We start from the raw sequence: 14,386 nt of genomic DNA, 5'->3' as shown, positions 1-14,386 counted from the left end.
ATTGACAGTGGGGTGTTAAAGTCTCCCACTATTATTGTGTGGGAGTCTAAGTCTCTTTGTAGGTCTCTAAGAACTTGCTTTGTGAATCTGGGTGCTCCTGTATTGGGTGCATATATATTTAGGATAGTTAAGTCTTCTTGTTGTGTTGATCCCTTTACCATTATATAATGACCTTCTTTGTCTCTCTTTATCTTTGTTGGTTTAAAGTCTGTTTTATCAGAGACTAGGATTGCAACTTTTTTTTTTTTTTTTTGCTTTCCATTTGCTTGGTAAATCTTCCTCTACCTTTATTTTGAGCCTATGTGTGTCTCTGCATGTGAGATGGGTCTCCTGAATACAGCACACTGATGGGTCCTGACTCTTTATCCAATTTGCCAGTCTGTGTCTTTTAATTGGGGCATTTAGCCCATTTACATTTAAAGTTAATATTGTTAGTTATGTGTGAGTTTGATACTGTCATTATGATGTTAGCTGGTTATTTTGCTCATTAGTTGATGCAGTTTCCTTCATGGTGTTGATAGTCTTTACAATTTGGTATGTTTTCGCAGTGGCTGGTACCGGTTGTTCCATTCCATGTCTAGTGCTTCCTTCAGGAGCTCTTGCAAGGCAGGCCTGGTGGTGACAGAATCTCTCAACATTTGCTATGTGTAAAGGATTTTATTTCTCCTTTGCTTATGAAGCTTAGTTTGGCTGGATATGAAATTCTGGGTTGAAAATTATTTTCTTTGAGAATGTTGAATATTGGCCCCCACTCTCTTCTGGCTTGTAGGGTTTCTGCTGAGAGGTCTGCTGCTAGTCTCATGGGCTTCACTTTGTGGGAACCCGACCTTTCTTTCTGGCTGCCCTTAACGTTTTTTCCTTCATTTCAATCTTGGTGAATCTGATGATTATGTGTCTTGGGGTTGCTCTTCTCAAGGAGTATCTTTGTGGCATTCTCTGTATTTCCTGAATTTGAATGTTGGTCTGTCTTGCTAGGGTGGGGACGTTCTCCTGGATGATATCCTGAGGAGTGTTTTCCAACTTGGTTCCATTCTTCCTGTCACCTTCAGGTACACCAATCAAACGTAGGTTTGGTCTTTTCACATAGTCCCATATTTCTTGGAGGCCTTGTTCATTCCGTCTCATTCTTTTTTCTCTAATCTTGTCTTCTCTGTTTCATTAAGTTGATCTTCAGTCTCTGATATCCTTTCTTCTGCTTGATCAATTCAGCTACTGATACTTGTGTATGCTTCACGAAGTTCTCGTGCTGTGTTTTTCAGCTCCATCAGGTCATTTATGTTCTTCTCTCAACTGTTATTCTAGTTAGCAATTCATCTAACCTTTTTTCAAGGTTCTTAGCTTCCTTGCATTGGATTAGAATGTGCTCCTTTAGCTCGGAGGAGTTTGTTATTACTCACCTTCTGAAGCCTACTTCTGTCAATTCATCAAACTCATTCTCCGTCCAGTTTTGTTCCCTTGCTGGCGGAGTTGTAATCCTTTGGAAGAGAAGAGGCATTCTGGTTTTTGCAATTTTCAGCCTTTTTGCGCTGGTTTCTCCCCATTTTCGTGGATTTATCTATCTTTGGTCTTTGATGTTGGTGACCTTTGGATGGGGTTTCTGTGTCTGGATATCTTTTTTGTTGATGTTGATGCTATTCCTGTTAGTTTTCCTTCTAACAGGCCTCTCAGCTGCAGGTCTGCTGCAGTTTGCTAGAGGTCCACTCCAGATCCTGTTTACCTGGGTATCACCAGTGGAGGCTGCAGAACAGAAAGATTGCTGCCTGTTCCTTCCTCTGGAAGCTTCATCCCAGAGGGGCCTCTGCCAGAGGTCTCCTGTATGAGGTGTCTGTTGGCCCCTACTGGGAGGTATCTCCCAGTCAGGAGACACAGGGGTCGAGGACCCACTTGAGGAAGCAGTACAACCCTTAGCAGAGCTCAAACACTGTGCTGGGAGATCCACTGCTGTCTTCAGAGCTGTCAGGCAGGGACATTTAAGTCTGCTGAAGCTGCACCCACAGCTGCTCCTGCCCCCAGGTGCTCTGTCCTAGGGAGATGGGAGTTTATCTATAAGCCCCTAACTAGGGCTGCTGCCTTTTTTTTTCCAGAGATGCCCTGCCCAGAGAGGAAGAATCTAGAGAGCCAGTCTGGCCACAGTGGCCTTGCTGGGCTGTTGTGGGCTCCACCCAATTCGAACTTCCCAGAGGCTTTGTTTACACTGTGAGGGTAAAACCACCTGCTCAAGCCTCAGCAATGGCAGACGCCCCTCCCCCCACCAAGCTTGAGCCTCCCAGGTCAACTTCAGACTGCTGTGCTGGCAGTGAGAATTTGAAGCCAGTGGATCTTAGCTTGCTGGGCTCCATGCGGGTGGGACCCGCCAAGCCAGACCACTTGGCTCCCTGGCTTCAGCCCTTTCCAGGGGAGTAAACGGTTCTGTCTCGCTGGCCATTCCAAGCACCACTGGGGTGTGGGGGAAAAAAAAAAAACTCCTGCAGCTAGCTTAGTGTCTGCCCAAACGGCCAGTTTTGTGCTTGAAACCCAGGGCCCTGGTGAGGTAGGCACCCGAGGGAATCTCCTGATCTGCAGGTTGTGAAGACCATGGGAAAAGGACAGTATCTGGGCCAGAGTGCACCATTCCTCAGGGCATAGTCCCTTACAGCCTCCTGTGGCTGGGGGAGGGAATTCCCTGACCTCTTGCACTTCCCGGCTGAGGCAACCCCCAACCCTGCTTCAGCTCGCCCTCTGTGGGCTGCACCCACTGTCCAACCAGTCCCAGTGAGATGAACCAGGTCCCTCAGTTGGAAATGCAGAGATCACCCCCCTTCTGTGTCGAGCTCTCTGGGAGCTGCAGACCAGAGCTGTTCCTACGGCCATCTTGCCAGCCTGAAGTATCTTTTTTAGTAAATAAAATTGAAAGAGCTGCAAACATGTTTAATGTAAAATGCCTTTATCTCTGCATATGGAGAGTACCCTGAAAGATAGGGCTTATTTCCTAAAAGCTCTCAAGTGGTATTTCCTCTTAACGTAGAGTCACTCATTTTTGTTCCTTTAAAAAAAAATTGTGGCAACATGTAATATTTTCCATCTAAACTTTTTGATATATAATTTAGTGCATTATGTACATTTACAGTGTTGTGCCACCATCACCATCATCCAATTCCAGACCCTTTTCATCATAAACAGAAGCTCTGCCTGTTAATGACTCTCTTCCCCTGCCAGCTCATCTGCATTCTACTTTGTGTCTCTATGAATTTGCCTCTTCTAAGCACCTTCTGTAAGTGGAATCATACAATATTTGTTGTGTTGTGCCTGGCTTATTTCACTTAGGATAACGCTTTCAAGGTTCTTGCATGTTGTAGCACGTATCAGAATATTGTGTGAATATTCTGCGTTGTTTATCATTCACCTGTTGATGATGGACACTTGGGTTGTTTCTACCTTCTGGCTATTGTGAGTAATGCTGCTATGAACATTATCTACAAATATCAATTCAAGTTCCTTTTTACAGTCTTTTTGGGTGTATGCCCAGGAGTGGAACTGCTGGGTTATATGGCAGTTCCATGTTTGACGTTTTGAGGAAACTTTGAAGTGTTTTCCACAGTGGCTGTACCATTTTACATGGGTTCCAATTTTTCCACATCCTTGTCAACACTTGCTCTATTTTTTAGCAGTTGTCCTAACAGGCATGGTCTCCCATTGTGGTTTTGATTTCCCTAATGACCAGTGATGTTGTCTTTTCACTCTCTTCATAGTGTCCTTAGACGCTCAAAATATTTTACTTTTTTTTTTTTTTTTTTTTTTTTGAGACAGGGTCTCACTCTTTTGCCCAGGCTGGAGTGCAGTAGTGCAGTCACAGCTCACTGAAGCCTCAACCTCCTAGGCTCAAATGATTCTCCTGCCTCAGCTACATGGTAGCTGGTACTACAGGCATGTGCCGCCATGCCCGGCTTTTTTATTTTCTGTGGAGACTGGGTCTCACTATGTTGCCCAGGCTGGTCTTGAACTCCTGGGCTCAAACCATCCTCATGCCTCAGTCACCCAAAGTGCTGGGATTATAACTATAAGCCACCATACCCAGCCCTGATTTTACCTTTTATGAAGTCCTATTTTTTGTTATGGGTTTTATGTTTTGTTATCTTGTATCTTTCATTTTGGTATCATATCCAAGAAACCACTGCAAAATCCAAGGTCATGAAGGTTTTCCCAAATGTTTTCATCTAAAAGTTTTAGAGTTTTAATTTATATTTAGGTTTTTGATCCATTTTGAGTTAGTTTTTTTAACATAATGGTAGGTAAGGGTCCACTTTGTTTTGCATGTGGACATCCGATTTTCCCAGCATCATTTGTTGAAAAGAAGGTGCTTTCTCCATTGAAAGGTCTTGGCACCCTATTTTAGCACATGTGTGAGGGATTATTTCTCAACTTTCTCTTCTGTCGGTCTGTCTATATCAGTATGACAATGTTTTGGTTACTGTCGCATTGTAGCAGTAAGTTTTCAAATCAGAAAATGTGCAACTGCTAACATATTTCTTCTTTCTCAAGATTGTTTTGGCTGTTCGGGGTTTCTGTCTCGCTCTGTCACCCAGGCTGGAGTGCAATGGCACGATCTCAGCTCACTGCAATTCTTAATTTTCCTTTTGGACTGCTCATTGTCAGTATATAAAAATGCAACTGATTTTCGTGTTGTATATCCTGCAAATTTCCTGAGCTCTAAGTTTTTGTTTTGGTGTGGAATCTTTAGGATTTCCTACATATAAGATCATGTCATCTATAAAGAGACAGTTTCACTCCTCCTTTCCAATGTGGATACTTTTTTCTTGTGTAATTGCTCTGTCTAGGACTTTCAGTATTGTGTTGGGTAAGAGTGGTGAAAGTGGGCATCCTTGCCTTGTTCCCAATCATAGGGGAAAAACTTTTTTTCATCGAGTGTGGTGTTAGCTGTGGGTTATTCATACATGCTGTTTATCATTTGAGATAGTTTCCTTCTACTCCTAGTTTATTGCTTTCATAATGAATTTTGTCACATCAAGTTTTCCAGCATCAGTTGAGATGATCATGTGGGCTTATTTTGTTGTTGTTCATTCTGTTAATGTAGTATGTTATGTCGGTTGACTTTTGCATGGTGAGTCATCCTTGCATTCCCGGAATGAATCTCACTTGGTCATGGTGTCTATTCCCACTACTATGCTAGTGAATTCAGTTTGCCAGTATTTTGTATCCTGGTCTGTATGTTCTTTTGTTGTAATGTCTTCAACTGGCTCTGGTGTCAGGGTAATACTGGCCTCACTGAATCACTTAAGAAGTGTTCTGGATTCTCTGATTTTTTGGAAGAAATTGAGAAGGATTAGTGTTAACACTTCTTTAAATGTTTGGTAGAATTCATCAGTGAAGCCATCTGGTCTAGGACTTTTCTTATTGGGAGGTTTTTGATTACTGATTCAGTCTCTTCACTTGTCGTAAGTCTAATCATTTCTATTTCTTCCTCATTCAGTTTTGGTATACTGTTTTCAGGAGTCTATTTCATGTAGGTTGCCCTATTTGGTGGTATACAGTTGTTTCTAATAGTCTCTCTTAACTCATTGTTTCTGCCAAATGTAATGTCCACACTTTTATTTCAGATTTTAGTAATTCGAGTCTTTTTGTTGTTGTTGTTGAGATGGAGTCTCGCTCTGTCACCCAGGCTGGAGTGCAGTGGCACAATCTCGGCTCACTGCAACCTCTGTCTCCCAGGTTCAAGTGATCCTCCTGCCTCAGCCTCCTGAGTAGCTAGGATTACAGGTGCCCACCACCACACCCAGCTAATTTTTGTATTTTTTAGTAGAGATGGGGTTTCACCAGGTTGGCCAGGCTGGTCTCCAGGCTGGTCTCAAACTCCTGACCCCAAGTGATCTACCGGCCTTGGCCTCCCAAAGTGCTGGGATTACAGGCATGAGCCACCATGCCCAGCGAAGTCATCTTAGTCTAAAAAGAACCAATTCTTTGGGTTTTTTCTATCACTTTACTACTTTCTGTTTTATCTATCTCTTATTATTTTCTTCCTTCTGCCTAGCCTTGGGTTTAGTCTGTTTTCTAGTTCCTTAAGACCATAAAGTTAGCTTATTGAATTATTTTTAAATGTATGTGTTTACAGCTAAAAATTTGCATCTTAGCATTGCTTTTGCTGCATTTTGTAAGTTTTGGCATGTTGTATTTCCTTTTGTCTCAGTATTTTCTGATGTCTCTTATGTTTTCTTTGACCCATCGTTTGTTTATTTTCCACATATTTGCAAATGTTCTAGTTTACCTTCAGTTATTGGTATCTAGTTTCATTCTATTATGATCAGAAAAGCTACTTTGTGATTTTAATCTTTACTAAGTCATTAACACTTGTGGCCTGACATATGGTTTATCTTGGAGACAATTCCATTGTGCACTTCAGAAAAATGTATATTCTATTGTTGTTGGGTGGGTGTTCTATATATAGGCATGTCAGGTTCAATTGGCTTATCGTATTATTCAGGTCTCCTATTTCCTTATCTTCCACCTGGTTGTTCCACCCATTATTTAAAGTGGGGTATTGAAGTCTAAAACTATTACTATAGAACCATTTCTTCCTTCAATTCTGTTAATGTTTGCTTTGTATATCTTGGGGGTCTGATGATAAATGCATATATAATTGTTATATTTCTGTGAATTTACCTTTTTCTCAATATAGTGTCCTTCTTTGTCTCTTGTAACAGTTTTCGACTGAAAGACTATTTTGTCTGATATTAGAATAAGCCACCTCAGCTCTCTGTTAGTACTTACATGGACTATCTTTTCCATCCTTTCACTTTCAAGCTGTTTGTCTTTAGATCTCAAGTGGGTCTCCTGTAGACAACATATAGTTGGATCATGTTTTTTAATCCATGCTACCAATTGCTTCCTTTTGGCTGGAGAATAATCTCTTTAATGACTGATAAGTAAAGACTGACTTGCCACTTCGCTATTTTTCTCTCTGCCTTAGAGTTTTGTCTCTCATTTCCTCCTGTCTTCTTTTGTGTTGATTTTTTTTTTGTAGTGACACATTTTAGTTCCTAATTTTGATTCAAGGTACTAGGAAGCATACTGAATATGGCTTCTAAGGGCTGGTCCTAACCAAACTACACAGAGAAAAGTCTAAGATAATGGGCTATGCCCAGTTTACATTCACCTATCTTCTCCATCTCTTTCCCTGCACCACCTCTTTGGGGACAGGAGACCAAAGAAGCTTGCACAACTTCTTATCTTCAGTGATTTCAGTGAGTCACTGTGTTAATGAGGACTAGGTCCTCACCCAGAGCATGATGGACATAGACGACTACTCCACAGAGGGGAGACCATCTTAAATTATGGTCAATGCTCTTCTTTTTTACTCTTCATTGATTCTGCACCTGTCAGAGGTGGTGTCTCTTGTCACTTGAGTGTGTGCTGCTGCTTCCACCAGCAGTTACTTTGAGATTGTGGTTCCTTCTTTTGATTCTGTTGCTTCTGTAAAGGATGGGTCTTGCCAGCCCAGTTCCCCTTTAGAAATTACCAAATCTGTTCAGGTTTTAGTGACTCATCTTGCACATACCAGCTGTCCTTACCCTTTCAATGAAAAAGCAAGCTGTGGCTTGGATCCTTGTGGAGTGTCAGAGGCAGTACTCTGAGCTTACCCAGGGCTACATTTTAGTCATGAAATACATACCTTAGTTCTCACAAATTGGAGCCTTGACTGCCATCTTCTATATTTACTTTGTGGATTTGGGGAGAGCAGTTTTTAGTAACATCTCTAGGACACACAGGTTTGTAAACGTCCTTCTCTCTGTGCTTCTCCTAGGTGCATCATTTCTGGCATGGCTTCAGGAAGCATCGTGCTATTTTACAACGACTTTAACCGGTGGCATCATGAATACCAAACCCGCTACTGATGGTGACAGCTGTGCATTCACTCTGCCCCTAGGATGAGCAGAAGTATCTGGAGCATCATTCTCTTCTACCACATCTGAATGTAACTTAAATTTGCTCAAAGCAGCAAAATATTTTTTAAAGTTATTAATAATTGCTATTTTTGTAGTCTTTGCTTGACTTTTTTGGGGGGATTAGCAAAGCAGAAAACTGGCTGCTGGGTTCTGTAGTTTTAAAAAATCTATATTTTTAGTCATAATGAGAAGTCTATTTTCACCAATTATGGAAACGTACAGTGGAGCAAGTAAACCACTTATTCCAGCTATAATATTATGAAGAACATTTCCCATGCATCTACAAGCTTGAGAAATAGGATTTTCACAGTGGGGAAGTGGGTTATAATATTGGAATAGAAAAATTTGATGCTATAATTTGGGTCCTGTATTTTTCCAAACTGTGCTTCTTCAGCACTAATATTTCTGGGATTTAAATAGTAATGTTTAAATTATGGTAAATGTAATTTAAAACATCTCAGTTAATTGTCACTATTATTCTTCAAGCATGTTTTAGACCTAGAAGAGTATGGTTTGGGGGAGGCTATTTTATTGTGTGGTTAGCACAAGGAATCTAATTTATAGCAAGTGTGAAATAGTTACCATTTTTTTTCCTGATCTGTCATCTTCATTGCACAACAAAATGAAATTATGGAAATGCTCTTGAGCTCACAACATTTGTTTTTCTTTTAAAGTAAATGCAAGTACCAAAGCTCACTACTGCGGTTTGCCTGTGCCCGGACAATGAGGCAGAGCCATTGTTGGGGCACCCTCTTCCCTCCCTGGGTTTGCAAGTAGAGGCTACCAGGTGCTGTATTCAGCAACACCTGTTTTACTATTTGTTATTCAACTATCTCCACCTTCCTTTTGATTAGCAATTTGTACTAAGAAACAATGTTATTTGGTGTTGTATAATTCTACTTTTCTAGTAGATTACTGTGTGGAATTCTGTGAAAAATATTTGAGAAAAGGCCTGTATTGCATAAATAAATTCTTTGTATGTTGTGAACTTTGATCTCTATTTCTCTCGCAATAGACCTCAAGTGGTCCCTCTTTTTTTCCTACACACTCAGCTATTCTCTAAAAGCAAGGATTTGGAATGAACAATTCAGTTTGACAGAAAAAGCTGAATAAAATGGCATCTGTAATTGAATTGTTGGAAATGCCTTTTTTGCTCCTAAATTTTAAACATTAATAAAATAATGATGATTCACAAAGAAAATGTCAAACTCTGATTCAGTCCTAGTTTTTGATCAATAACGAATGTGAGAGATCCTCCTGACTGAAAACAGGAAAATAAGCTTTCTTTGGCCAGATCTCTCCTCTTATTGAGACTCACACAAATGACCTAGACCTGAATCTTACAAATGCCTAGACAAGGAACTTTATGTACCACTTCATCTGAGATCCATCATTAAGAAAACAGATGATGGTGAAATGTGGGGGAGGGAAAATACATTTTAGAATCAAAGAAATAGGCAAGTTGCTGATAAATTAATTGATGAACATACTGTTAATATCCTCATTAACTTATGAATATTACACTTTGGAAACTTAACAATGGTAGAAGAAAATAGTAATACCTAAGTCATATGCCACACAAATGATACTTCAACCACCTTATTCTTAACAAGCCTAAAGTAAAGCTCCTCTTGAATCCTAAAAGAAAAAAAAATCAGTATCTCCACTACCTTCATTTTTTAAAACTTACAACTAAGGAAAATTAATTGAAACGTAAGTAGGCCAGGCGCAGTGGCTCATGCCTGTAATCCCAGCACTTTGGAAGGCCAAGGCGGGCAAATCACTTAAGGTCAGGAGTTCGAGACCAACCTGGCTAACATGGTGAAACCCTGTCCCTACTAAAAATACAAAAAGTAGCCAGGTGTGGTGGCAGGTGTCTGTTAATCCCAGCTACTCGGGAGGCTGAGGCAGGAGAATTGCTTGAGCCTGGGAGGCAGAGGTTGCAGTGAGCTGAGATTGTGCCATTGCACTCCAGCCTAGGCGACAGAGTGAGACTCCATCTCAAAAAATAATAATTAAAAAGTAAAAAATTAAATATTAAAAAAAGAAACAACATGAAACAAGGCTGGCATCAACACAAGGGCTTCTTAATAGAATCTGTTCAGTAATAACATTCACAGTTTATTCAATATTTACTTATTCAATTTTAACTCCTTAAAAAAGCTATTACTTTACATAAATGTAAACCAGTTAAGAAAAGAAGTGAAAGTAGAGGTGTTTTGGGGCTGGAAATGAGGGATCCACAACAGAGGGAGCAGTGCGTCTGCACAGTGAGTGGATGCGGCTGGATGGGCCGTGCTTGGTCCTTGTACGGTAACTGAGGGCTGGTTTAAAATGCAATGCCTCCAGAAATTAAATTTTCCTCCCTGACATATTGATTCTTACTGAAATATAACCAATCAAGTCCCTGAGATGCTGTCATTTAAGAAATACCATTAGATCTCAGGGAGAAAGCAGGAGGTCTAAGAGACAACATGAACATCTGAAAAACAGAGATAGAAACGTGTAGACAATGCACTCTCAGAGGACAACATCTTACTCCCAAAGTACATCGAAAAGCAATGTTTTCATAAATTACTTCAATAAAAGAGCTATTTTATCCATTGAGAAACATCACACCTCATTTCTGCTTAGCATACACAACAGGAAGATTCAGAGTATCTCGCATAGGAATCACGAATCGCCGTGAGTAGGGCATGAGGTCAGGAACTGACAACCTGGAGTTGCCCTTCCCACTCGCTCTAAGAGCAGCCAAGCCAGAAGGTCAGGGGCCGACCACACACTTGGTGTCACATGTCCTCCTACGCCTGTCAGAGGGGCAGTGAGATGGCAGTGGTTGTGTGAGTCAGGCTTGCAGGAGGAACCTGGGATGCAGCCCCACTGCACCTACTTTGTACCCTTCTTAGCAAATAAAACAGCTGCAGCAGCTTAGATCCACCATGAGAGGTGGTTGAGGTAGAGATGTTCACTAGGCTTCTTTGATACCTTTTTACTGGCTGTGATCTCAAGAGCTCCTAGCCATGCAAATCATGGGCCTGGTTTTCTACTGTGACAGTCCCGCCCCATTCTCCATCCCTGCTAAAAAAGACAGCGGACCCACGATATAAACAGATTCCTTCTGGATCCAGAAGCAGAAGTGTCTTTCATTTAAAAGCTGGAATAACCCCCCACTGAGCTTGGTGGAGAAACTTCACCACTTCCTGGTGTGTGTTCGTTATGGATTAGCCCCATAGCCCCACATGAAATCCCATTAGGCCAAAGTGTGTTTACCAACAGAAGCAGAAAGTGACTTTAGTCTCACAATCTGCATAACCCGTACATGAGCAAATGTGCTAGTGCCTCCACTTGGCTATTTTTGCCCTACCACATGGAAGGAAATCGTTTCCTACTTCGAGCAGGAGAACTCCCAGCCCAGCTACCCCCGTTTTATGTAGCATAAAGTTGAATCACTGTTAAATCTGTAGGCTTCACAAGTTATCCTTGCAGAGGAAGGAGGCTGGGAAGTTTCAAAACTTCCCGCTTATAAGAAGGAAGGGCAAGACCATAAAGTAGCAAATACATAAATAGCCAAACAAACCATTTTAAAGTTCTACTTACTCTCAGATGAGTGAGAGAAAAATCTTTTGGATTTTTCTTTTAGATAGACTTGAAAAGTCAACATGATGAACTTCTTGCGTGCTCTAGAGTCATAAGATCGCTAAAGACGCAAGACGACTGTTAACGCCAGTGACATATCACTCCCAGCCCTGGCTGCTGTGAACCAGAACTGCAGACTGCTCAGAGCAAAGCACATCACATTTTTCTCTCTAATGAAATGAAGGGTAGTTTGGCCTTTAGGCAAGCAATCTGTTTTGAGAGAGTTGGGCTCCTCCAGCAAGGTCAGAAGGCAAACTGTGAATGCTCCTATGAGATCTTGGCAATCTATGCCAGAAACATGAAGTGAACTATTTTTCTGTCCCAAATTCAGGAATATTTTTCCTGGCCAAAACCAAGATTCCAGGGAGTTGAGCAGGCTTGTCACTTCTCATACCTGGCACGAAGCTGGCTGCTTTGCAGCTTTGGCCTTGGATAATTTGAAAGACATCCCCAGAACTGACTTCAGCCTCAACACAGGCAGGCATCCAACCATGCCTCGCAATGCAACAGACTCAGCCCGCATGACCACACTGGAGGCCTGTGGTGTCCCGCTCCGCCCAAAATGAAGAGGCATGGTAGGGGCCGATGACTGTCTCTGTACCAAATACACGCTTTTCTTCCCCTTAGCCATTCAACGCAGGCAAGGCCTTCCCACAGCTGTCTTCGAGTTCAAGGCTTTGGTTTTTATCATAAGATTGCCCCTTAGAACCCCCTGGCCAAGACTCACCAAAGTTGCACATGTCAGCCTCCCTCTGGAAAAACCACTCTGACTTTGATCTAAATGGCTACAGGACTTTAACACTTAAGCACCCCTGCTCTGATAACTTCTCAGCCACTGACAAAGTGGTAGAAAATGACGGGTGGTTTGGCCTTTAGGCAAGCTTTTTTTTTTTTTTTTTTTTTTTTTTAAGACAGAGTTTCGCTCTTTTTGCCCAGGCTGGAGTGCAATGGTGCAATCTTGGCTCACCGCAACCTCCGGCTCTCAGATTCAAGCGATTCTCCTGCCTCAGCCTCCTGAGTAGGTGGGATTACAGGCATGCGCCACCACGCCTAATTTTGTATTTTTAGTAGAGACAGGGTTTCTCCATGTTGGTCAGGCTGGTCTCCAAACTGCCAACCTCAGGTGATCCGCCCGCCTCAGCCTCCCAAAGTGCTGGGATTCTAGGCATGAGCCACGTGCCTGGCCAGGCAAGCTATCTATTTGAGAGAGTGGGCTCCTCCAGCAAGGATAAAAGCCAAACTGTGAATGTTCCTATGGATTTGCACCCCACCTGTGTCTTACACATGCAGCACTTCTAACACATCTCTGATCGCCAAGAGGCAACCTCGTCATGGGGCACCTGCCCTGCAAGCCAGAAGCAGCGAGGCCCAGCTCCAGTGAGCCTGGGGAAGCTCTTGGCCATTCCATTTCCTTATTTATTAGACAAGGATATTAGTGTCTATCTCTTAGGACTGTGGCATATCTCAAGTGAGATGGGATGAAATACTCCATAAGCTGTAAACTTGTGTGATTGTCCATTGTCATGATCATCTTCTTTAGAAAGCAGCTGATTCTGTGACTAGGCTGCTCTGTTACTAGAAGCTTACTCTCACTCTGCCCTCAAATCTGACCTTTTGTGCCCCCTACCTGCTGACCTCAGGCTGACCATCCAGAGCAACTAAAAAAACGCTGCACCCCTTCTACGGAACAGTCCTTCACACAGCCAAAGACACTGAGCAAATGTGCCTTGACTTTTCTCTTACCTCAGTTTTCTCCACCAGTCCTTGGCTGCCAGGATTCACACCCCCTCACTACTCCAGCTGTCCTCTGTCAGGTGATCATTGCTTTCTCTGTACCACACGCACCAAGGTCCCCAGAACAGAACTCCATCCCCGGTTAGTACTGCCTGGGATCTGCCCGTGCTTCTCATAACACAGCTAAGATTATGCTAATGTTCAAGAAGCTATGTTGGCTCCTAATGACGGGGTGATCACTGAAATCCTCCAGGCCCAGATCTTCAGCCGTGCTGCAGGCCAGGGCCTTGCCTCGGGTAGTTACAGAATCGAATCCCAGCACTTCACACTTCACTTCTACGGGTTTGGGTCAGTATCCTCATCTGCTGAGATCCTTTTAAATGAGTCTATTCCTTTAAAAAAAAAAAAAAAACAGAAAAGCATTCTTTCTAAGTTGTTATTCACATCATATGGGGGGAAAAATGGTTAAGAACAAAGACTGAAGCTGCAGCCTGGCTGCAGAGCTGCCCTGTCCAGCCTGGCAGCCACTAACCACAGTTCAACACTTGAAATGTGCCCCGTCCAAACGGAGACGTGCTGTAAATGTAAAGCACACCAGATTTCAAAGGTTTAGAATAAAAAAAGTAAAACATCCTAGGGATTTTTTTTGTATTGACTACATGCCAAAATAATACTTTGGATGTATTTAGACATATTAGGTTAAATAAAATACACTATAAAAATTAATTTCACGCCTGTAATCCCAGCACTTTGGGAGGCCGAGACGGGCGGATCACGAGGTCAGGAGATCGAGACCATCCTGGGTAACACAGTGAAACCCCATCTCTACTAAAAATACAAAAACTTAGCCGGGCGAGGTGGCGGGCACCTGTAGTCCCAGCTACTCGGGAGGCTGAGGCCGGAGAATGGCGTGAACCCGGGAGGCGGAGCTTGCAGTGAGCTGAGATCCGGCCACTGCACTCCAGCCTGGGTGACAGAGCGAGACTCCGTCTCAAAAAAAAAAAAAAAAAAAAAAAATTTCACTTGTTTCTTTAAAAAAATTTTTAACATGATACTAGGAAATGCTGTCTCCTGTGGCT

At 42.3% G+C, this 14,386-nt stretch overlaps 1 protein-coding gene across 6 annotated transcripts in view; it reads left to right on the top strand.

Annotated features, from left to right (window-relative positions):
- LRBA (LPS responsive beige-like anchor protein) overlaps nt 1-8,925 on the top strand; it is a 766,998-nt gene extending 758,073 nt beyond the window's left edge. For 4 of the 6 annotated variants that reach the window (XM_028848808.2, XM_028848811.2, XM_028848807.2 and 1 more), the window contains one exon: nt 7,796-8,925. In XM_028848808.2, the coding sequence (XP_028704641.1) occupies nt 7,796-7,886 (91 nt within the window). In that variant the 3' untranslated portion in view covers nt 7,887-8,925. Of the gene's footprint in view, nt 1-3,106; nt 3,269-7,795 lie in introns of those variants that run through there. The other 2 variants (XM_078002319.1, XM_078002320.1) reach the window with 2 other exon arrangements.
- The last annotated feature ends 5,461 nt before the right edge of the window (nt 8,926-14,386 follow it).

Source organism: Macaca mulatta, chromosome 5 (assembly GCF_049350105.2).
Source record: "Macaca mulatta isolate MMU2019108-1 chromosome 5, T2T-MMU8v2.0, whole genome shotgun sequence".
Classification (NCBI taxonomy): domain Eukaryota; kingdom Metazoa; phylum Chordata; class Mammalia; order Primates; family Cercopithecidae; genus Macaca; species Macaca mulatta.
The sequence above is the reverse complement of the archived record's forward strand: the minus strand, read 5'-3'. Positions and strand labels throughout refer to the sequence as shown.